Genomic DNA, 25627 nt, shown 5'->3' on the forward strand with positions numbered 1-25627 from the left:
CTGCCCATGCTAAGGCTCAGCTGGTCTTGTGGTTGTCAGAGTCTTTGTGTCCATAATAAAAACAGTTGTTGGTAGCAAAAATACCCCACTTGTTAGCTGACCTGCCTCCCCCAGAGGCACCAATTCACCACACCTAGCTCAGCCAACCCACAGAGACACAATAATTGGCTGGTTCAGAATGGGCAACTTAATTGTGGTAAGAAGTCAAAATTTAACAACTAAGACCCAAATACAATATGATGTGAAGACATTTTTTTCTATTGCTGAATGCATTAAGTGTCCACATGTGTCCTCACAACAGAGTTTTATTTATGCCTTCCAAAAACTCTTACTTTTGCTTGAAGCCTCAGTATGATTCATAGGTCCGTTCGAGACCACTTCAAGAGCCAGAGATGAAATTCTAAAGTTTCTCAGGATCCACAGGGTATTAAAGCTGCAAATACCCTAGAGATAATCCAATCTCACAGTCTATCCCCTTGATTTACACACAAGAAAACTGAGGCTCCAAGAGAGGGAGTAAGTTTTCCAAGTTACATTCTGAGCTTGATGCAGAATAGGAACTAAATCTGAGGCCTCCCATCTTCCAGACCAAGGCTTCTCAATCTCAACACTACTGACATCTGGGGTCAGATCATTCTTTCATGTCAGAAGCTGTCATGTACACTGTTGGATGTTTAGCAGTATCCCTGATCTCTGCCCACTAGATGCCATAGCAAGCCCCCAACCCGTTAAGAAAAAAAAAAAACAAAAAAAAATGTTTCTGAACATTGTTTGGTGTTATCTAGGGGCAAAATCCCCCCCAGTTAAGAACTAGGGATCTGAGCGAATGATGCCATCCATGTGAACTCTGGCTCCAACATTTACTGGGCTATGTGATCTCAGTAAGTCACTTACCTTTCTAAGCCTAAGTCTCCTTAACTTTAAGGTAAAAATAGTGCCAACTTTACAAGCTCATGTGATTGGTGAATGTAAATGAAGTTATGTAAAGTGCCAGGCACAGAGCAGACTGGCATGGCTATTATTTTTATTATTTTTATGAGATGTGATAGTCTGATACCAGTTTATTTCCAGCAAGCTCTTTCTCCTTTCTGCAATTTGCTGTAAATGCCACTGAACAATCATTTCATAGTGGGGACAGCTACCTTGCCAGCAGTGAGCTGAGACTGTGACCTTCTCACATTTGGAGGAAAGGGGGAATGCTTGTAAGTCAGGCAGGGTTGTATTTGCCATACAGGAAAACAAACTATGTGCTATTTGTTTGTTTTTGTCATGTCTTTAAGCTTCCTTATCTTCAGCTGCAGGATTCTGCAAAATAAAATTCAATTAGTATTTATCATCCTCTTCCTAGCTGAGTAAGTCAACATCTTTTATTGCCGAAACTCATAAAAAATGTGGAATTGCCAAAGACCTCTGAAGATTTCAAGGTTTTGAAATGGAAAAGGCCTGAGTGTAACAGGAGAGAACTAATTTTTTTCATAACAAAGTAACCACGCTGCTGTTGCGATCATAGATAGTGTTCAGATATGAATCTAAACAGAAAGTTCAATTCCGGGCTTTTCAAACTTTGGCTTCACCACAAAATATTTGTATGCAGAAGCCTAAGACTGTACAATACATGAAAGTGGGGAGCTTCTGCTGTTTGGGCTACCTCTCTGGTGCTACCCCACTATAGGTGTTTATGCTGGTTGGGATTCCAAAGTACCTAACGACACATATGCATCTTCAGAATCAGGACTGATTATCTCATACCCCGATGACCAAAAAGGGTCAAAGGAATTTGTATTGGTATATTTCTTGGGTCCATCCCTCTCCCCTCTCTCCCCCGGAGATGGCAAGTGGTACCCATTCCATGTCAGCCCCTGGTTTGACCAGGTGAGAACATGCTGGGTGACACCTCTAGCCTTCACCTCCATCTCCAGGACCTGTTCACGCAATGATAAATCATGCTCCAACCCTACATCCAGATGTCAGCCCTCCTGTTTCCTTGACTTTCATTAGTGTGACTCTGGATTTTCTTCCCTGCCTTTCCCCCACTATGAGGTTTGGGAGAGCTCTGCTACTTCTGACTATAGCCAGCTTCCAGGACAGGATGTAGATGAGAGGCACCTGTTCTCACTTCTAGCTGTCGTTGGAGCCAATGTGGCTTCCCCCAGGCAATCTTCTTAAATAACAAGAAAGATGACTTTGGATTCCTGAAGAAATCCACTAGGATTAACCATGAGAAAGACTTCCCACCTCAGGAGCTGCCCATAAAGTCACATGTATTTCTGAAAACTTCTCCATCACAACACCTACCTACAGTGTGTTTTGTTTGTTCATCTAAGCTCCATAGTGAGAAGCCCTTGCTGTCTCATTCACCACTGTAGTTCACACACAGTAGACATGTGATAATTTCTTATGAATGAATAAGTAAATGTGGGATAGGGCAACCACTCTTCTTTGGCAATGTGCGAACCTCCAAGTATACCAAACCCATAGCCCTTCATCCCTCCTTGCCTGCGTAGCTTAAGCCAGAGGTCACGAGCATGTGGCCTGAGGAAAAATTTAGCCAGCAGTGTTGTTTAATCTGTAGACTGCCTGTCCACACAGTGCTTTGTAGATAAAACCGAACTGTCAACTTTAAAAAAATTGGGGAGTTTCACACAAAAAAGCTCTGGATTTCTGACTTCTTTTGGAAAAAAACAAGACTGGGTAGACTGGGCTTATGGTTATAGATGAAAAATATTAGATTTTTGTCTATTCTTCCCACTAAGTACAAGTAAAAACCCTGGACAGGATACACAAAACAAACATAGGAAGATTCTGTAAGTTGGAGAGAAGGCAGACTGGTTTGGGAGCTCAGAAACCTTAGGTTTTCTTTTGCTTCATATATCCCAAACTTGGAGCCAAAGAATACTACAACCCAGAAATGCCAACAGGAAGAGCAAAAAAAAACCAACAAAACCCCAAACAAAAGGTTGCTCTCTCTAGCCAAAGGACCAGGAAAGGAGCCCTCCAGCAAGACAGCTAACTTCCAGATAATTGCCACTCTATTCAGACAGGCACTACATAAAAAACTGTGGCCTCACTTCTACCCATGCCAAGAGAGGCTGAGTTGGGATCCTAGACCTCCACCCACATGAGGCTATGGTGAGGTATACCCCAACATCCTCACTGAAGCAGTATCAGGGACAATCAAGCAGAGATCATAACAGTGGCTGATAACAAGGATTCTCCTACAGTGTCAGTGGAGACCATGTGGGGAGCCTGAATGTCTACTCTTCCCTGACAGTAATGAGGAACACTCTCCCCTCCCTATTAGGGTGGTGTCAAAAGAGGCTTAGGTGAGAGTCAGGACTTTCATCATTATCTAGTTGTAATGAAGCCATCTCCACTGCATTTTCATCGGAGACCATGTGAGAAGCTAGAATTCCCACCCCCACCCAGCAGTAATGAGGAAGCCCCCCACTCAGGTGTCAGTAAGAGCCATGTACAGAACCTGGACATGACTTCTACCTCTGGTTGGCAGTAAGTGGGGGAGGCTGCCCCATTCTCTGCTGGAGTGGTGGCAGAAAAGCCCATTAAAACATAAGGTTTAAATAAGATCCAGAGTCTCAGAGAATAATATAATTTTGCAGGTTTTAATAGAAAATCACTCATTGTACCAAAAACCAGGAAGATCTTAAATGGAATGAAAAACAGACATCAATAGATGACACTGCTAGGATACCAGATATATGAGAATTATCTGACACAGATTTTATGACAGATTTAATCTGACAAAGCAGTCAAGAGAAAAATGCTTGAATGGTCAATTAGGAACATGCTTAAATCAAAATAAACTATAAAGCCAGCAAGGAAGTAGAAAATCTCAGCAAAGAAAGAGAAGATATGAAGAACCAAGTGGAAATTTCAGAACGGAAAAACACAGTAAATTAAATAAAAAGCTCAGTGGATGGGCTCATCAGCAAAATGGAGGAAAGAATCAGTACACTAGAAAAGAGAGAAATAGAAATACCCAATCTGAGCAAGAGAGAGAAAACAGACTTAAAAAAAAAAAAAAAAGAACAGAGTTTCAGGGACCTGTGGGACTATAACAAAGGATCAAAAGATCTAACATTCATGTCATTGGAGTCCTGGAAGGAGGAAGAAAAAAAGAGCAGTGCTGAAAAAATTACTCAAAGAAATAATGGCTGAAAACTCCCCTTTTTGACAAGAGACACAACCTATTGTGAGCGAATAGGTGAATAGTCTAGTGAATATCAAACAGGATAAAGTTAAAGAAGTCCATGACAAGGTGACATAATTAAACTTCAGAAAATAAAAGACATAGGGGAAAAAAAATTGAAAGCAGCCAGAACAACACCTCATCTATAAGGGAAGAGCAGTTAGAGTGACAGTAGATTTCTACCCAGAAACCAAGGAAATCAGAAGGAAGGGCACAACACTTTTTAAGAAAAAAACTGTCAACCCAGAATCCTATATCCAGAAAATATATGCTTCAGGAGTGAAGGGGAAGGCAACACATTCTCAGATGAAGGATAACTAAGAGAATTTGTCACCAGAAGACCTATTCTGAAAGAATGGTTAAAGGAAGTTTTTGAAATAAAAAAGAAACTGTAAAAGAGGGAATCTTGGAATACCAGGGAAAAAAGAAAGAATGTGATAAGCAAAAATATGGGTAAATACAATAGTCCTTTCTTCTCTTGAGTTTTCTAAATTACATTTGACAGCTGAAGCAAAAATTATAACACAGTCTGATATGGTTCTAAATGTATGTAAAAGAGATATTTAATCCATTATACACAGGGAGGGCAAAAGGACAGAAAAAGAAGTAAGGTTTCTATATATCAGTTGAACTGACAAAATAATGATAGCAGTAGACTGTGCTAATTATGTATACTAGCTAGAACAACCACTAAAAAAGATATACAAAAAGATATACTTGAGAATGCTATAGATAAATCAAAATGAATTCTGACTGAAGGCAGGGAAAAAAAACAACAGATAGTTTAAAAGGAAAACTGTAGAAAGAGAAATTAGAGAGACGATTCCATTTACAATAGCACCAAAACCATAAGATACGTCGGAATAAACCTGACCAAAGAGGTAAAGGGTCTATACTCTAGGAATTACAGAACACTCATGAAAGAAACTGAAGAAGACACAAGATGGAAAAAGATTCCATGCTCATGGATCGGAAGAATAAACATTGTTAAAATGTCTATGCTACCCAGAGCAATCTATACCTTCAGTGTCATCCCAATCAAAATTCCAATGACATTTTTCAAAGTGCTGGAACAAACAATCCTAAAATTTGTATGGAATCAGAAAAGACCCCGAATCACCAAGGAAATGTTGAAAAAGAAAAACCAAAGCTGGGGCATCACGTTGCCCGATTTCAAGCTATATTACAAAGCAGTGATCACCAAGACAGCATGGTACTGGCACAAAAACAGACATATAGACCAATGGAACAGAATAGAGGGCCCAGATATGGGCCCTCAACTCTATGGCCAAATAATCTTCAACAAAGCAGGAAAAAATATGCAATGGAAAAAAGACAGTCTCTTCAACAAATGGTGCTGGGAAAATTGGACAGCCACATGCAGAAGAATGAAACTCGACCATTCTCTAACACCATACACAAAGATAAACTCAAAATGGATGAAAGACCTCAATGTGAGACAGGAATCCATCAAAATCCTAGAGGAGCACATAGGCAGTAACCTCTTTGACTTCGGCCACAGCAACTTCTTTCAAGATACGTCTCCAAAGGCTAGTGAAACAAAAGCAAAAATGAACTTTTGGGACTTCATCAAGACAAAAAGCTTCTGCACAGCAAAGGGAACAGTCAGCAAAACAAAGAGGCAACCCACAGAATGGGAGAAGATATTTGCAAATAAAGGGCTGGTATCCAAGATCTATAAAGAACTTCTCAAACTCAACACCCAATAAACAAATTATCAAGTCAAAAATGGGCAGAAGACATGAACAGACACTTCTCCAAAGAAGACATACAAATGGCTAACAGACACATGAAAAAATGTTCATCATCATTAGCCATCAGGGAAATTCAAATCAAAACCACATTGAGATACCACCTTATACCAGTTAGAATGGCAAAAATTGACAAGGCAAGAAACAACAAGTGTTGGAGAGGGTGTGGAGAAAGGGGGACTCTCTTACACTGTTGGTGGGAATGTAAGTTGGTACAGCCACTTTGGAAAACGGTGTGGAGGTGCCTCAAAATATTAAAAATAGAGCTACCCTATGACCCAGCAATGGCACTACTGGGTATTTACCCCAAAGACACAGATGTAGTGAAAATAAGGGCCATATGCACCCCAATGTTCATAGCAGTAATGTCCGCAATAGCCAAACTGTGGAAAGAGCTGAGATGCTCTTCAACAGAAGAATGGATAAAGAAGATGTGGTCCATATATACAATGGAATATTACTCAGCCTTCAGAAAGGATGAATATCCAACTTTTATATCAACATGGATGGGACTGGAGGAGATTATGCTTAGTGAAATAAGTCAAGCAGAGAAAGTCAATTATCATATGGTTTCACTTATTTGTAGAACATAAGGAATAGCATGGAGGACATTAGGAGAAGGAAGGGAAAAATGAAGGGGGGGAAATCAGAGGGAGAGACGAACCATGCAAGACTATGGACTTTGAGAAACAAACTGAGGGTTTTAGAGGGGAGGGGGGTGGGGGGATGGGTTAGCCCGGTGATGGGTATTAAGGAGGGCATGTACTGCATGGAGCACTGGGTGTTATATGAAAACAGTGAATCGTGGAACACTACATCAAAAACTAATGATGTATGGTGACTCACATAACATAATAAAATAAAATTAAAAAAAAATTTAAACAAGCACTGCACCTGGGTGGTTCAGTTGGTTAAAAAAAAAAAAGAAAAGGAAAACAAAAATGGCAGATCTAAACCCTAACATATCAATAATTACATTAAATGTAAATGATCTAAATACACTATTTGAAAGGCAGATTGGAAAAGTAAATTTTAAAATCCAAAATACCATCTATAAGAAACTTACTTCAAATATAATGATACAGGCAGATTGAAAGTAAAAGAATGGTTAAAATATATCACATAAAAATTAATCAAAGGAAAGCAGAATGGCCATATTAATATCAGATAATGTAAACTTAAGAGCACAAAAAATCATCACTGGAGACAGAGAGTGATGATATATAATAATTAAAAGGTCAACCCACCAAGAAGACCTACAATCCTAAATGTGTATGTACTTGACAACAGAGCTACAAAATACGTGAAACAAAAACTAAGAGAGCTGAAAGGAAAAATAGACAAGTTCATAATTATAGCTGGCCACTTCAACGGCCCTCCCTCAACAACTGATAGAACTGGACAGAAAAACAGTTAGGATATGGAAAAAATTAACAACACTATCAACCGACAGGATCTAATTGACATTTTTAGAACACTTTACCAAACAATGGCAAAATATACATTCTTTTCAAGTGCCCACAGAACGTGTAATGACTGAGATAGATCCTGGGCTATAAAACAAGCCTCAAAAAATTTAAAAGAACTAAAATCATACAAAGTATGTTCTGACCACAAAGGAACCAAAATAGAAATCAACAGCAGAAAGATAACCGGAAAGTCTCCAAACATTTGGAAATTTAGCAACACATTTCTAAATAACTATGACTCCAAGAGGAATTCTCAATGAAAATAAAACTAATACACTTCACTAAATAAAAATAGAACTCATCAAAATTTGTAGGCACAGTGAAGGAGATGCTGAGAGAGAAATTTATAGCAGTAAATGCATACATTAGAAAAGAGAAAATACCTCAAATCAATAATCAAAGTCCCACCTCAAAAGCCTAGATAAAGAATAACAAGCCCAAACAAGTAGAATGAAAGAAATAATAAAAATCGGAACAAAAAGCAAAGAAATAAATAGAAAAACAATAGTGAAAAACATCAGTGAAATGAGTTGGTTCTTCAAAAAGATGAATAAAATTGACAAACCTTTAGCAAGTCTGCCAAAAGAAAAGAGAAGACATAAATTATCAATATTGTGTTTGAACTGGCATATATCATTATAGACCCTTGTAGATGTTGAAAGGATGATAAGAGAATACTAAAAACAACTCTATATACATACATCTGTTAACTTGTGTGAAATGGGCCAGTTCCTTGAAAAACACAACCTACCCCTACTTACCAAATATGAAATAGATACTTTGAATTGCCTTATAGCTATTAAGGAAATTTCACTTATAATTTCAAAAGTGCCCCAAAGAAGTTTTCACTGGAGGATTCTACCAAATGTTTAAAAAAAAAATTAACAGCAATACTACATGATCTCTTTGAGAAAACAGAAAAGGAGGGAACATTTCCCAATTAATTTTATGAAGTTAGTATTGCCCTGATACAAAACCAGATAATGACAATACAAAGAAAGAAATTGACACACTAATATCCCTCATGAAAATGGACAAAAAATCCTGAATAAATTCTTAGCAAATAAAATGGAGCAACTTATAAATAGAATTATATACTATGATTAAACAGGGTTTGTTTTAAGGATGCAAGGTTGGTTCAATATATGAAAATCAATCAATCCATCACTATATAAACAAACCAAAGAAGAAAAATTATTGATACTGGAAAAAAAGAATTTGAGAAAATCAATACCCATTCTTGATTTAAAAAAAAAAAAAACACCTCTCAGAAACCTCGAAACAGAAAATTACCTCAACTTGCTCAAGAGCATCTACAAAAACCCTATAGGTTACATTATAGTTATTGGTGAAAGGCTGAATCTTTTTCCTTAAGATCTGGAACAAGGCAAGAAAACCTCTCATTTCTAATCAGTGCAGTAAGACAATAAAAGGAAGTAAAACTGTTTCAAATTGCAGATGACATGATTGTCTATGTAGGAGTCCAGCAAGGTTGGAGGATGCAAAACGTAAAAACATAACCATAAAAAACAGCAATTGTATTTCTCTGTAGTTACAATGAACACATGAACACAAAATTAAAAATACAATACCATTTATAGTCTCACTGAAAAATGAAATATTTGGGTCTAAATCTAACAAAGCGGGCAGGATTTTTATGCTAAGAACGACACAACACTGATGAAGAAAATCAAAGAAAATTGAAACAAATAGAGAGAGATAGCATGTTCATGGATTGGAAGACTCAACACAGTAAAAATGTCAATTCTCCCCAAATTGATAAACAAGTTTAATTCAATTCGTGTTGAAATCTCAGCAGGACTTTTTGTAGAAGTAGACAGGATTATTCTAAAATTTATAGGGAAAGTTAAAGGAACTAAAAAGGTTTAAACAGTTTTGGAAAAGATAAATAAATTGGGAGTCATTCATTCATCCAACCTTAAGATTTATATACTTGTAGTAATCCAGACTGTGTAGTTCTGAGGCAGCAGTAGACATATAGATTAATGGAACAGTAAAGAGAACCAGGAATAGACACACACAACTATGTCCAACTGAGTTTTCTTGACAAAGGTACAAGAGCAATTTAATGGAGGAAAGATACACTTTTCAACAAATAGTATGTAATTAAATATCCATTGGCAAAAAGAAGGAGAAGGAGGAGATAGAAAAAGGAAAAAGAGAAATCTCAACCTAATGTAATTGCATACAAAAATTAACTCAATATGGGTTATGCACTTAAATATAAAATGTAAAACTATAGAACTTTTAGAAAAACACATTAGAAAGAATCTTTAAAATCTCAGGCAATGCAAAAAGTTCTTAAACTGGACACCAAAAACCCAATCCATAGAAAGATAAATTGGAATTCAACAAAATTTTAAACTTTTGCCTTGAGAAAGACCATGTTAAGAGGATAAAAAGCAAGCTACATGATGGAGAAAATATTTACAAACCAGATATCTGACAAAGAACTAGTGAGTGTTAAGAATATGTAAAGATTCCCCCCCCCTTCATTTTTCAGAGGGGGAGATGAACCATGAGATAGGATGGACTCTGAGAAACAAACTGAGGGTTCTAGAGGGGAGGGGGGTGGGGGGATGGGTTAGCCTGGTGATGGGTATTAAAGAGGGCACATTCTGCGCGGAGCACTGGGTGTTATACACAAACAATGAATCATGGAACACTACATCAAAAACTAATGATGTAATGTATGGTGATTAACATAATAAAATTTAAAAAATAAATAAAATTTTTTTAAAAAAAAGAGAACATGTAAAGAGCTCCCAAAACTCAACAGTAAAAACACAAACAATCCAATTGGAAAATGGGCAAAAGACAAAAAGAGACAATTCGTGGAATATGATATATATATATGGCAAATAAACACATGAAAAGATATCTAACATCATTAGCTATTAGAGAAATGAAAATTAGAACTACAATGAAATAACACTACATACTTATTTGAGTGACTATAATAAGAAACAGGAATAACATCAAATGCTGGTGAGGATGCAGAGAAATTCTATCACTCATCCCATTGCTGATGGCTAGTAAGTAAAATGGCAATAGCCACTCTGGAAAACAGCTTAGCAGTCTCGTAAAAAATGAAACATGCAACCACCATACCATCTTACAATTCTACTCCTCGACGTGCCAGAGGAGTGAATACTTATTTTCACACAAAAACTTGTATTCAAATGTTTACAGTTAGTTTTGTTCATAATAACTAAAAACTGGAAATAACCCAGATGTCCTTCAGTGGATGCATAGTTAAACTGTGGTACATTTATCCCATGGAACACTGCTTGGCAATAAAAAGGATAGACTATTGATACAGGCAACAACCTGGATGCATTTCCAGAAAATGATGCTGAGTGAAAAAAGTTCCAATTCTAGAAGGCTGCTCACTGGAAGATTCCATTTATTTATTTTTTTATTTTTTGTTTCAGAGGTAGAGTTTCGTAATTTTTCAGTTGTATCCCAGGGCTCATTACATCAAGTGCCTCCTTAATGCCCATCAGCAGTTACCCCATTCCCGTAACCACCTCCCCTCCAGCAACCCTCAGTTTGTTTCCTAGGGTTATGAGTCTCTTATGGTTTGTCTCCCTCTCTGATTTTGTTTTATTCCCCCCCATTCCCCCATGAGCCTCTGTCTTGTTTCTTAAATTCCACATGAGTGAAATCATATAATTGTCTTTCTCTGATTGACTTATTTTGTTTAGTCTAATACCTTCTAGTTCCATCCATGTCATTGCAAATGGTAAGATTTTTTTTTGATGGCTGAGTAATATTCCTGTGTGTGTGTGTGTGTGTGTGTATGTGTGTGTGTCACATTTTCTCTATCCATTCATCTGTCAATGGACATCTGGGCTCTTTCCATATTTTGGCTATTGTGGACATTGCTGCTATAAACATTGGGGCACAGGTACCCCTTTGGACCACTGTTTGTATCCTTTGGGTAAATGATGATTCCGTACTGGAAATGACAAAATCATTCAAAGGGGAACAGACTAGTGGTTGCCAGGAAGTTAAGGAGGGTGTGGGTGGGAGGAAAGTGGGTGTGGCTATAAAAGGGTAACATAAAGGATCCTTGTGGTGATGGAAATGTTCTGTATTTTGACAATCAATGTCAATATCATGGTTGTGATGTTGTACTATGGCTTCCCATGGTGTTATCACTGGGGGAGACTGGGTAAAGAGTACACAGGGTCCCTCCATGTTATTTCTTACAACTGGATGCAAATCACCATGATTTGAAAATAATTTTATGTTTAAAAAATCAACCTTCTTAAAAGAAATTAGCCAACACTGAGTGGCAGCTGCCTCTTCCCTTAGGTAAGGTAACTTTCCACCACCACAGGGAATCTCTTTGGATCACCACTGTCCCCTCTAGTATCCAGATCTCCCTAAACCAGGCCTCTTCCTGCACTGGCTACATTGAGTGTGGGAGTAGTGATCTGGGAAACACACTAGGTGGGGTAGATTTGCTCCCAATCACGTCAGAGGGCCGCCAGGAGTCAGTCTTAGCCCCTGCAGTGTGCAAAGTGGGCACCAGATGAGACTTCCCTGAACACCAATGTTCCCCATGTCTACCCCCATGCTGTTAGCTGTAGGTTGGGAACCCACTCGGTCCTTTCAACTCAAATTAGCAAATATTTACTAGGAGCCTCTAAGCTAGGTTGTATGCCAGGATACAAGGATAAACAAGCTCACTCTGGTATGAGGAACAGACAAATAGATTAAAAGTGCAGCAGAACGCAGCTGAATCCAGGAGCAAATACACCAAAAGCAATAAGAGAAGGTGATAGGTTAGCTTAAGCACGAAAGACAATATCGATCATTCATTGCACCAACTTTAATTGAACACCTACAGTGCTAGGTGCTAGGCACACACAATGGATTCAGACTCAAGACCAATGAGAGGGCCAGGGGCATGGATAGACAACTGAAGCACAGCGTGGCAAGTCCCATGGCCAAAGAAAGAACTGATCATGGGAACCACGAGGATGCCCCTTCGGAGACAAGGGTCTATTTTACATGCTGTCACTGCAGGAGTCCTGGTGGGGTGGACATGATCCTGATATGGGGCATGTGGAATTACATGGTCCTTCTTGCTATTCCCCTGCTATCTGGCTGTTCACACTGGCTTGCATGTGGCTCAGGACCCTCTCCATAAATCAGGTTCAGACACATGGAGTGACGTCTGATGGACGGTGTGTGGGGATGAGAGGAGGGACGAGTGGAGGGCGTCCGCGGAAATCACGTAACTGACAGGAACGTTTGCTTGTCAGAGGAAAGTAATACTATGAAACTACAAAAGAAGGAACTCAGACAGTCAAGGGCAGGTCAGTGGGGAGCACTTGAGCGGAATATTACTTATCACAGCACAGCTCCAGGGCTGGTATGTGAACCCATCCCTTATATCTACGGCCTGGGAACCCCCCATCTGTCTCTGGAAAGGGAGGAGTTTATGGTAAAAACAAAGAACTGTAGTACTGGGAGTCCAAGCAACGTTTCTATGGGAACCCCTGAGCAAGAGTTGGCCAGAAGAGGAAAAAAGCCATTTCCTCCTGGGAAGGGAGGGAGGTGATGAAGGGGAGTGCCACGTGGGCTGACCCGGGGCCCGTCATCGTCATAGTGGACACGAAAGAGAGCATCACAGCAGTAAGCATCTGGAGGCAGGTAGAGATGGAGCACCCAGTGGCAGAGGCTGGGATAGAATACACCCCAAATGGTCCGGCTGGCCCACCGCATGTGAGGCACAGTGGCATAGACGGTGTCACTTAACGTGACAGACAACTGGGAACAGCACCACGTGGGGTGGTGTAAGGGCAGGCTGCGGTGTTTTATCTGTTATCCCATCTCTTTAGGGACTCCGAGAGAGAGGCACACCAAAAGGGAAAGGACCAAGGGGTGCTCTTTGTGCAGTGGACTCAGGGACAAAGAGCATACACAGTCTTTACCCTTGCAATCCACAGCCTTGTGGAGCCACGAGAGGGGCTTTTGCTAATGTACCCTCACTTCCCAAACTTGTGTTTTTTTTCTTCCTTGCCTTTCAAATTTTGCTATTTGTATCATTAATGTGCAGGAAGAACTCCTGCCACACTGGCATTCACCTTTCCACCAAAAAGAAAAAAAGAAAAAAAACCAAAACCGAAACAAAAAACAACACAAAGTATTGTATTTTAATGAAGTCCATGGCCACCCAAACTAATCATTACAGAGGATGTCATTTACCATAGCACTCAGCTGGAACTTAGATAAATAATAATAATTTTTAGTTTGTAGATCATATTGAACTTGGCTTAATAGGCTCTCTCTCCAAACCTCTGAAAGGATGGCTCATAAAAAAGTAATTAGTTTATATAGACTGTCAAGGTTCATGGGGGACAGCTGGCCTTTGATGCCTCATCTGTGATTACAGGCAGCTACAAGATAATAAAATCGAGCTCTGAATTCACGCCAAGGTATTCAGTGATCTCACACTGGACACAATGCCAAGCAGAATGAACTATAAATGCCTGCTACACTCCTCTTCTTTGCTTTGGAATCTCGAACAAGTCTAAGACATTTAGGACTTACGTTCATAGGCCCCAAATTCCTATTAAAGTAAAACCATTGACCTTACATATTCATGTTCATAATTAATATTTGTGATGGGCTCTGATTCCAGGCCTATTCAATATGGCCACTGTTGTAAGCTGTGGAAATGGCTTCTGGACAAGGGATTTGAATCGGTATTAATTTGTCTAAGCTTGGCTATTAAACGGTCCAATTACTGACTGTTGGAGCTGGTTTTCAGTCATCATTGATTTCACTGTGATGATCACCGGTTATGGCTTTTTAAGAGGATTTCTTCAATGCTTTCAAATTCCCTGCTCATTCTTAACTATGCTGCCCCCTTACCTGAACATTCTTGGGCTCTATTTTCTCCTGTAGCTCAATGCCCCTGTCCTCAATACGGAAAACCATATTAACAGGTGGTTTTCATTTGGCCTCTTTGATTTCCAGGGATAGAGACATAGTCATCTCAGCAGAGAGTGGAAATGAAAGTACAACAATGAGAATAATTTCATGGAAATCCAAGATCACCTGCACACCAGGACCACTTGGGAATGGAGGCCACAGTTTCAAGAGGAAACACTTAGACCCTTCCCTCCAGGCACAGCTGCTTCTCCCTGGGCCCAGCTGCAACACCTCAGTCTGCTGACCAAGGGCTCTTAACTGTGATTTGCATGTGTTACAGAAATTTCATTCGGAACCCCCACACTCCCCCATGTTCCCTTAGCACTCAAATAGGAAGACCATTGGCCTGCGTGGCCTTTTCTATCCAGGTAGCAAGTCACACAGGCTGTAAGGAGTTTATTCATTGGCTGCCTTGAGCCAGGTGCCCACTTCAGGCCCAATCACAGTTAGGGAGGGGGGTCTGGATCTCGTGGCCTAGAATTTGGCCATCGGGGCAGTGAGTGGGAAAGGACCATAAACGTGTTTGCATCACATTTGTAAATCAGGCCAGAGATTTGGAGTACCCGATACCTCAGGATGTGTTCAGGCTTGGAGCTTTGATGTCTATATCCTCTGAATTGTTTCTCCAATAGAAATAAAGGTGTGTTTTTTGTTTCACTTTTTTGTATTTCCTGATTTATTGTATAAGGAACTCTGGCTTTGGAGTTAGGTTTGACCCATTGTCTTTCGCTAAGGCTGGACAGAGTCAGAGACACGAAGGACTGAGGCTAGGACCTTGTGCCCACTCCTGCTGAGTCCACTAGCTTGGGATGGAGCAGAACCAAATGATGGTGAAAGAGAAGAGTGGTTAACAGGGAGTAGTAGAGAACAGTGGCCTTGGAGCCACTCCTAAGAAAGACCGTCAAAATGGAGGGACATGGCACCATTTCTCTAGCGGGATATCAGGATTGCTACAGGCCAGCCCAGTGACTGCTGCATGCCTCCCATTCTTCTCCTCTTTGAAAGGGAGCTTGTTGAGGTTTTCCCTTCCCTGGAGGGTAGATGGTAGACGATAACTCATTGGGCTCTGGAGCAAGAGAACTGATCTAGACCTGTCTTAGGCTGCAAGCCAGATGCCATGATTGGATGCAACTTTTGGGGATTCTAAAATAAAGTGAGCATATTCTACATGAGGAAGAGGTGTGAATAGTTGTGGCCTAAGGGAAGGCTGTGATAGAATGACCACACCACACTGATGACCCCAACTTGTCACCCCTCTTTGCCCTTGGTAGTCTACTCCTACACTGACTCTGGGCTTGGCCATGTGATTTGTTTGGCCAGTGAGACAAACTTGTTCCAAGTAGCTTGCCAAAGTGCTTGCACATATCTGCGCTCTTTATGCTTTTCTGTGATCACCACAGGGAGACACTCAGCCTCGCCTGCCAACATGCTTGGGCCAGCACACATGGGAGAGAATAGTGTCACCCCAGCCAGGGCCACTCTAGACCAGCCAGCCTATAGCCTACTCACCAACTGCCCACAGATACCTGGACAAGCCCAGGGGCCAGCCGAGCCTGGCTCACATTAGCAGAGCTGTCTAATAAACAGGCAGACTCTCAAGAAAGAATTAATGGCTGCTTTTTGATGCTCCTAAGTTTTGGAGAGGTTGTTACACAGCAATACCTAACTGAGACATCTGGTTAGAATTACAATTTCACCATTACTACTGTGTTCTGAGAAAATTACATAATCTGATTTAGCCTCAGTCTCTCCTATAAAATAGGAACAATGATAATGCTTATTTCTGAGGATTGTCATAAAAATTAAATGATATAGTGTGTGCAAAATACCTAGTACCGTGCCTGGTATATGGTAAGTGCTTGATAAATATTAGTTAATTTTCAGTGCTGTTACGTGCAAATTGTTTTTTGTTTTGTTTTTTTTTTTTTTGTACAAGGGTGTAAGACCAAGGGGACAAGCAGGAGCTGAAATCCACCTCTTTCTCCACTCGTCACACTGTGTGCTCTAATGTGGGAGAGCGTCCATATGTAAGAAAGTGCACCTGTTTCTAATTTTCACAGTTACCATATGGGCTGGCACCAGTCCTGCTATTATTATTGATTTCATTGTTCACTTTTCATCTTGTTTTAGTATAATACTGCCATTAACTCAGAATTCCAGAAGAATTGAAATTCCTACCTTCAAGGGCTTTTCTCAGGCCATCTAGTGCCAGTTTCTGGCACTTTCTATCCTAGACCTCCACATCCTTCCTGGGGAGTGACCAGTTCACTCCAGTTTACCAAGATCTTTTTGGTTATGGCAGTGGAAGTCCTATGTTCCAGGAAACCCCCAGTCCTGGGAAAACCAGCATGGTTTGACTCCCTGAATGTCCCTCACTTTTCAGCCTAACTGACAGAAAATGACCCACAGGGAACACCGGGTCTCCCTTAGATATTAGTTTGAACAGGAGCAGGACTTTGCCAGAGTCCTCTCAATGAGAAGGTCAGGGGTACTGGTGAATAGCCTCTTACTTCCAGTTAGACTATGGAGCCCAGCCCCTGCTGTGAGCATTTATCTGGGATGCTCTTGTTCCTGCCCTCCTTCTTCTGTACTCTGGCTCCTAGGCCCTCCTCCAGCCATCCTGAGGAGATGTCCCCCTCAGTGCCCGCCTCTGACACTGACCACAAGAGGAGCTCACGTGACCATACTCACAGGGGACCCAGCTGCTGCCAAAGAACCCTGTGCAACTAGGCTTCCATGGAAGGGCCTGGGACACCGGGATTAAACATGGAACATAATGGAGAAGAGGTGGACAGTGGAATTCTTCAGACGAGATGGGCCATCCTAAACAAACCTAGACTGAGTTGCCATACAGCAAAAATACACATGGCCTTCAAAATGAGAGAAATGAAAACCAGAACAAAAAGGCCTGGTGGCAGGCAATATGCAGACAGCTTTAGGGACACTGAGAGCAAGTCTGGGGTGGGCAAAGAAAGAGGATAATTAACAAGAAGAAAGAAAATTCAGGGCAAAGACCCCAAACTGATGGGCAGCAGCGAAGCCGGGAAGCTCCTTATTCTTCCTCCAGCAGAGCCAGCTAAACCACAGAAAGGGGCCACCGACTACCTCTGTGGTAGGACAGATGTTCACTCCTCTTCTCAGCAAGGCCAGCGCTTTGTGCTCCAGGCTCCACGAGCCCAAGGATTATATGGAAGGCCCTGTCCAGTGCTGAGATCTGCCTCCTGAGCTTCTTGGCCATCAGCAGATAGGAGGGAGGAGTAAAAAGTGTGAAAAGGAAGCACAAGTGAATGCAGTGCTCATGGAGAGATAACCAAGAAAGGGATCTAAATATGCCCCCAACCCCAATCAGTCACTGTCAAGGTTGGCAGTTGCCAAACTGGTGGAAGATAGAGTGCCAAGAACAGAGCCAATTCAATACTTTAATTTCAGAGTGATGGATATACCAGCTCTTTCTTTCTCCTAGTTTGCCTGGCAGATCCCTCCTCCACCACCACCGGGACCAGGACCACAGGTGGTTCAACAGGCCTTGTTGCTCCTGGAGACTACAAATGGATGCTGTCATGGCCACCCTCCACAGAGGACACAAGCATCAACTTGACCAGGTCTTCTGGTTTATTTACTGGTTGCTATGTCCTCGCTCTGCATTTTCCCCAGCTCTAAAGCAACTTCTGTATTACCCTGCTGAATTCTCAAATCACACCTTGCCTACAACTGGAAAGCCTGAGATAACAGTCACTATAGTGAGGGAGAGAATTCATCACAGGGATGGAGGCCCGAAGCCTGCGGGGACAGGCACTGAGGGCTCTGCCACAGGCTGCGGACGGGTGTGGGAGTCAGTCCAGTTCTTCCTTTCCCATCTATTCTGAACCCCACCATCTGCTCAAAAATTGGGCAATCACAGTTCATATCAGCAAAAACATCTGACAACACAATCTCAATCTGTCACTGAAAATAGAACACATCTGTTTTTTTTTTACTATCTATGAACTAAACCATAAACATGAAACCCTGACTCCTGTTTGTTTAAGAAAAGTATTTCAAACAAAGTTGCCCATGGTAATGTTATATTTTTTAAGTGGAAAAATACTGAAATGACCTAAATATATAAAAATGATGGAATGGTTAAATAAACTATGATGGGGCTATACGATATATAATTATGTATCCTACTCTTAAGTAATATTTTAAAATATATTTTGGCCAGCTTGGAATAGGTCTATGAAAAATGAAAACACAAAAACTCTGAACCATGTATACGATGGTCCAAATTAATAAGAACTACATATCTATATATGGATAGAAAATGGTCTAGCAGGGTCTTGGAATGTGGGTTAATTTTGTTTTATTCCTTAATCCTTTTCATAATTTTCACATGTACTCTAATGAATAGACATTGGTCCATGTCTTTCTGGTCCTATTCATTCTTGATTCTATTTCTGTGAGGTCCAAGGCTGTAATCCAGACTGTGGATTCCAGAGAACCCACAGTTCTCTGCAAGGACTGCCACAAACTGATTTCTAGGTGAGGCCAAGAATGCTCAGATACCAGGGTGGGACACCAGGAGGCACCTTTCCTCTGGCCCAGAAGATTGACCCCCACACAAACGAGCTGGAATACAAAGTCCCATCTACTGTGAGGCCAACACAGATGCCTCTCCTGTTGCCAGAGTCAGAGCTCAGAGAGCCATGGGGCAGGACAGACTGAAGACGGTGGATAGTCCTGCAGTGGATGGGTGGGGAATGAGGTCCAGGGGGGATTATGGTGTTCTACTTGGTACTCAATCATAGACCTCTTCATGGTTTTCGCCACTGCCATGAACTACCTACTTATTTATTTACATTTTTCTTTAAATTGGGGTTTTAGGGGCACCTGGGTGGCTCAGTGGGTTAAACATTGACTCTTGGTTTTGGCTCAGGTCATGATCTCAGGGTCATGAGTTCATCAGGCTCCACGCTAGGCACACAGTCCGCTTGTCCCTCTTCCTCTCGCTCTGCCCACACCCCACCCCCTTCACATAAAGGCGCATGAGCTCTTGCTCTCTCAAATAAATAAATAAATAAATAAATAAATAAAATCTCAAAACAAAAATTGGGGTTTTAAAAAACCCAAATGAATTTTTTTAAAAAAGCTGAAAAGCCAACAACATTTGTCTCAAAAAAAGAAAAAGGAATCTAAATAAAATACAACAGAATTGTACTAAAATTCTACCTCATCAGTGTTGTCTATGGAATGCTTTGAGATAGAGCTTGTTCCTTCTTTGTCAAAAAGAGACATTAGCAAATATTTGAGAGGTGTTGAGCCTCCCAAGCTGCCTTTCTCCTTGACATAATCAGAGAGGCTGAAGAAGAACTTAAAAGGGAATGACCTAGCATGGGATTCAGCATTCTTTGACCTTATGTCCAGGTACCATGTAGATCTTCTACTGCCAATGAGATATGTACCCCACACTGGACAACTGGCAGAGGACTTGGAGTCTGAGCATCTGGAATTGAGTGACAGGGCTGAGCCGTCCTCAGCTAGGTAACCTTGAATAGTTACTTAATTTTTTTAAGTCTCGATGTCCTCTTTTGCAAAACAGAATCATGATAGCTGACCTTTTTGTTCCACAGAGTTGGTGTGAGGCTTGGATACAATTTTGTGTGCCACACCTGGCACGTGTGTGTGTGTGTGTGTGTGTGTGTGTTTATAATAAAAGGGCATATGGTTTGCAGTAATCTAAAAGTGTATCTTGCAACTAATTACTCCATAGGGACAGGTTATAGGTGCAATTTAAGGAAACATATTGCCAAGTAATATTTATAGAGTTCAGCACAATTCACAACTTGCCTACATTATTTAACTTATTGTCTCCTCACTGCCACATCAGTCTGGGCAACATAGCTTGATGGATGATGGCATTAAGCCTTTAGAACAAACACCAAACTCACTTTTCTCCTTTCTTTAACATCATTATCACAGGTTATAATCACAGAACTGTAATCAGCCTAAAATGAATAAAACACTGTGGCTTATTGATGATACTAAGAATTACACTTACTGTGATTACTCTCATTTTTACCATTGCTAAGATTATCAGCACTGAGACATACTGGACATCTACTGGTGGCCAGGAGTGCTCTAGGCACTCAGCATTAGTATCTTATTTAACCCATATATTAACCTAGAGGTAGGTACTGTGTTTACCCCCATTTTAAATATTAGCAAACTGTCCTTCAGAGGAGTTCAGTAACTTATCCGAGACCTTACAGCTAGCAAATGGCAGAGACTGAATATAAAGCAGGTCAAGCCTGTGGCTGTTCACACCCTCATTCTCTTCCTACCATAAGACACAGGGGCTGCACAAACCCTTGGGGAGGATCCCTGCCATCAGGGACCTAGGGTGCCTGAAGCACAAACAATGACCCTGGGCAGGTCCAAAGATAAGGTGGGCAGACTCTGAGCAGAACAAGGAGGGTGAGTGGAGTTAACCACAGAGAGGGGAGAAACTTCTGTTGCAACCAGCTAATCAACCCAGGCCAAATCACATCCCAGGCAATTTTCCAGGCAGCCTTCAGAGAGTCACCCAGCCTGAGAAGCCAGCCAATTATGCCTGATCATTCTCTGTTGCCCTGTCCTCACAAAAGACAAGTCCAGACTGGCCCAATGTAGACAAATGAACAGCTCTATTATCTCTGAAAGGCAATCTAATTCCCTTCAAATTTAAAAGTCTCCACAGTTTCCTAACAGGCCTCAGTGGGGCTCATGTAGAAATTAATAAGTTCACAGTGTGCCCAGCTTGCTTTCATTATCATTTTTTGCCATGCAATGGACAAGATTTTCATTATTACTTAAGGATTTTCCTGGATCTGATTCTCTAAGAAGGTCATGTCCATGGGGCTCAGACACTAGGTTGAGAACTAAGTTAGGTCTAATGGACTTGACTGAGGTCTGAGGGAGGATTCACTGACTGAGAGTTGACACCTCTAGTAATCAGGTGAGGCAGGGATCAAAAGGCTACATCACTGGGAAAAAGAACTCAGAACAAGTGGTAAAAGTCCCTGGGCTGCAGTCCCAGCCCCGTGGCTGGCCTGCCCTGGGATACTGAGCAAGCTGCTTGGCCTCTCTCTGAGTTGGTTATCTCCTCTACTAAATGGGCAGAGAAAAGGATATGGAAAAACAATACAAAACAAAACTTGAATTTATTAAGCTTCTACTCTATCTTGAATCATTATAACATGCGTCATAGTTATTCTTTAAATTTAATCAAAATAACAACACTGGAAAGCTTGTATTATTTTACAGATGAAGATGATGAGGCTACTGTTATTGGTGATTCTACCACATGGGTCACTAAATCACACCATTAGAACGAGCCATACAGGAGTTAGGGAATGAAACTAGTGTGGTGAGAATGGGACTGCAAACTTATACAACTATTCTGGAAAGCAATTGAACATGTTTCTGGAACTTTATTTTTTATTTAATTAATTAATTAATTAATTAATTTTTTTAAGTAGTCTCCACATCCAGCGTGGAGCCCAAAGCAGGGCTTGAACTCACAGCCCTGAGATTAAGACCTGAACTGAGATGAAGAGTCAGACATTTAACCTACTGAGCCATCCATGTGCCCTGTTTCTGGAATCTTAAAATGTTTGATCAATTAATTTCAATTCTGGAAACCCATCCAAATGATAGAATCAGAAATGTAGACATATTATATTAAAAAAGAATTGCAGCAGACAAATTGCCTATCACCTCATACCTGTCAGAATGGCTCTCATCAAAAAGAAATAGGTGTTGGCAAAGATGCAGAGAAAGGGAACGCTTGTGTACTGATGGTGGGAATGCAAACTGGTACGGCCACTATGGAAAACAGTATAGAGATTCCTCAAAAATATTACAAATAGAAATACCATATGATCCAGCAATCCTACTTCTGGATATATATCCAAAGGAAATAAATTCAGGATTTTGAAAAGATATCTGCATTCCTATGCTCATTGCAGTATAATTCACAATTGCCAAGATGTGGAAACAACCTAAGTTTCTGTCAATGGCAAAACGGATAAAAAAGATGTGATGTATATATACAGTGGAATGTTATTAAGCCATGAGAAAGAAAATCTTGCCATTTGTGACAACATGGATGGACCTTGAGGGCATTATGATCAGTGAAATGAGCCAGACCCAGGAAAACAATTACTGCATGATCTCACTTATATATGGCATCTACATGTGGAATCACTTATATCACATATATAATATCACTTATATGTGGATTTACTTCTATGTGAAATTGGCTTTAAAAAGCCCAACTCACAGAAACAGGGAATAGAATGGTAGTTACCAGGGACTGGGGGTGGGAGGAAATTGGGAGGTGTTGTCAAAGGGTAGAAACTTTCAGTGATAATATGAATAAGTTTATGGCATGGTGTATCTAATTTATGGCATGGTGATTATATTAATAACATTGTATTATATACATGAAAATTGCTAAGAGAGTAGATCTTAAAAGTTCTTACCACAAGGGCGCCTGGGTGGCTCAGTCGGTTAAGCGACTGCCTTCGGCTCAGGTCATGATCCTGGAGTCCCGGGATCAAGTCCCGCATTGGGCTCCCTGCTCAGCAGGGTGTCTGCTTCTCCCTCGGACCCTCCCCCCATCTCATGTGCTTTCTCTCTCATTCTCTCTCTCTCTCAAATAAATAAATAAAATCTTAAAAAAAAAAGTTCTTACCACAAAAAAGAAATAGTGATTACTTGAGATGACAGAGATGTTAGCTAAGACTATGGAGGTAATCATTTTGCAAAACAGAAGTTTATCAAATCAATACATGGTACACCTTAAACTTACACAATGTTATATGTCAATTATATCTCAATAAAGCTAGAAAAAAAAGAGAATGGTAAGCTACAGAATATTCACTGAGAAAGATATCATGTAGTCATTTAATCAGCTACAGAATAATATATAATAAATGGCATATTTTCATTAGTTTAGTGGGAAAAATAAATTGTTAGAATTGAATATGAGGTGTGATCACAATTTTTGAAAAAAAAAAAAGACTAGAAAAATGACTAGAAGGAAATACTCTAAAGTGTTAACAGAGGCTCTCTCTGGGGGTAAGAAAACATATTTTTCATACTTTTTTGTGTTTCACTATATTTTTCACATTTTCTACAATAAACACTTATTGTCACAATCAAGAAATATACAGTAAAAGCTAGTCTATATCCCTGAATTTTGCATTTATATGCAAAGTGTGATCATGACTTTTATTCAAATGAGTGCTATTTTACATAGGAAATTTTTCTTAAAAAATTTTTTAAAAGGGGAATTCACAAAAGAAATTAGACAGGGAAAAAATGATATGGATGGAACCATCTCCCAGCAAGCTTACAAATCACCTCACAGACTAAATTGGAAATAAAGACCAGTGGGAAAGGGGTAGAAAAACTGACACACAATACAAGAACAGTTGATAAGGGGGGGACTAAAATCTGCAGTTGACTTCCAGAACTGATGGAGCTGGCAGATATGAATTTTTCAATTTTATGAGAATGATAGGGATCTGAAATAAATCTTCAGTATTTTCTTTTTAAGATAAATGTTTTAAAATAAACGTCTGCAGCATGGATGAATGGCTAGTGCCTGTGTCCTGTCTTAGAGCTGATCATAAATAACACTGAGAAAAATAGCTTTGACCATTCCAAAAAGCACCTTTATTTTTTACTCTTAAGAGCTTGGAAGATTATATTTTGATGCATTAAGCTAGATTTTTTTCATGCAGCTGCAAATACCAAGAGGAGCATAGAAATTTTCTTCAGATGGAAATAACTACTCAGGCCTTGGCTTAGAAGCAAATCTTCATTTCCAGATGTGTCTGAAAACCAGTGGGCACATCGAATGGTCAGAATACAACCTTAAGTTTAAAGGCATTTGATGGATTTATGATTTAGAAACCCTTTGTTGAATCTTGAGGTGAAATTATTAATTGTTCTGCAGCCCCATAACCAAGGAAAATAAGTAATCTTTTGTAAGTCCAAACTTCTAAATATCAGATTTGCTTAAATTGCCCCCCCCCCAATTTCGGTCTGTTCCTTAAGGAGCTTATAATTTTACTGTAGGACAGGTTACTCAACAACTTCAATTTCCTAGTTCACTATTGGAGAACAGGGCTATGCTGAGGGTCGACATAATGAAGAATCAGATACATCCTTCATCTTTAAAGTGTTCGCTTCACTACACTAAAGTGACTTAATGGCACACATTTACTTCCTGTTTAATATGTCATTGTTTTTTTTCTGTTATGTTTTAAAGAGGAGTCACACACTTGAAAAGAAAGGTGAACAAGAAGACCTGCTTGGTGGGAAGACCTCTGCACACAGGCTGTAGAGAAGGGGCTGAGGGAAGCCAGGAGCCCGTGCTCAGTCTCAAGAGGGAAGCCATGACTTAGCCCTGTATTTCCAATCTCATTCGTCAAGATAAACCAGAATCCTGTGTTTTTGTCCTAAATCTCCCACTTTTTAAATACTGTCTCTATTTTGTTAAGCACACAGTGCATTCCAAACCAAACATTTCCATGACCGAAACAGTTTTGCTAGTGTTTGTTTTAAAATCTCATTTCTAGAGGTTAAGAATTGCTGATTAACCCTAGTATCATCTAGTTATGTCCAAGAAGGGGATGCACTGGAATATTCCCAGGTTGGCAAAGAAGGTCTGGGGAAGACAACTCATCTTTTGTGGAAAAGACAGCATGGGATTCATACTTCCAAGTGGAATTTGGTTGAGCTGGGACCTCTGAGGATGGCTGGAAGGTGTATGGAAATATCCTAATTCTAAACACCATGGAAGTCACAGTTAGGTGCCCTTGGTGGTTATCATTCTACATAAAATAAAGATAAAGCCTTCTTCTGAGAATCGAGATACCTTCCCCATGCGCCGCAAGAATGCTTATGGGTTTATCTTCACATAATGCTGAATTTCCCCATTTAACCCACCCCCTCATTCCTTACTTTACAATGCTCCGTAATGAAAAAAGGGCCTTCATAGAGCTTATCTCTTAGATGTGTGAAAGAGCCAATTTTTTCTGCCCAAATAGCTCATAATGTAGCAGACAAACTGTCAGAAAAAATAGACTTCATCATGGTGAAAACCTCAGCCTGGCACCCATCTATCATAAAGCAATCTTCTAGAAATCTTGAAAACCTTCATTAAATTTCCTGTCTTT

At 40.3% G+C, this 25627-nt stretch overlaps 1 protein-coding gene across 9 annotated transcripts in view; it reads right to left on the reverse strand.

The window, feature by feature from the left end:
• The window catches only part of CLSTN2 (calsyntenin 2), a 631223-nt gene that overhangs the window by 369832 nt on the left and 235764 nt on the right, over nt 1-25627 (reverse strand). For 5 of the 9 annotated variants that reach the window (XM_073899377.1, XM_073899357.1, XM_073899364.1 and 2 more), the window contains one exon: nt 17526-17646. The exons of the other annotated variants lie outside the window; for them this stretch is intronic. In XM_073899377.1, coding sequence (XP_073755478.1) covers nt 17526-17646 — 121 coding nt within the window. The remainder of the gene's footprint in view (nt 1-17525; nt 17647-25627) is intronic. 9 annotated transcript variants of the gene reach the window in all.

The sequence above is a fragment of the Callorhinus ursinus genome, unplaced genomic scaffold (genome assembly GCF_003265705.2).
Source record: "Callorhinus ursinus isolate GAN/ISIS: 27379988/994484 unplaced genomic scaffold, GSC_fseal_2.0 scaffold1, whole genome shotgun sequence".
Taxonomy (NCBI): Eukaryota; Metazoa; Chordata; class Mammalia; order Carnivora; family Otariidae; genus Callorhinus; species Callorhinus ursinus.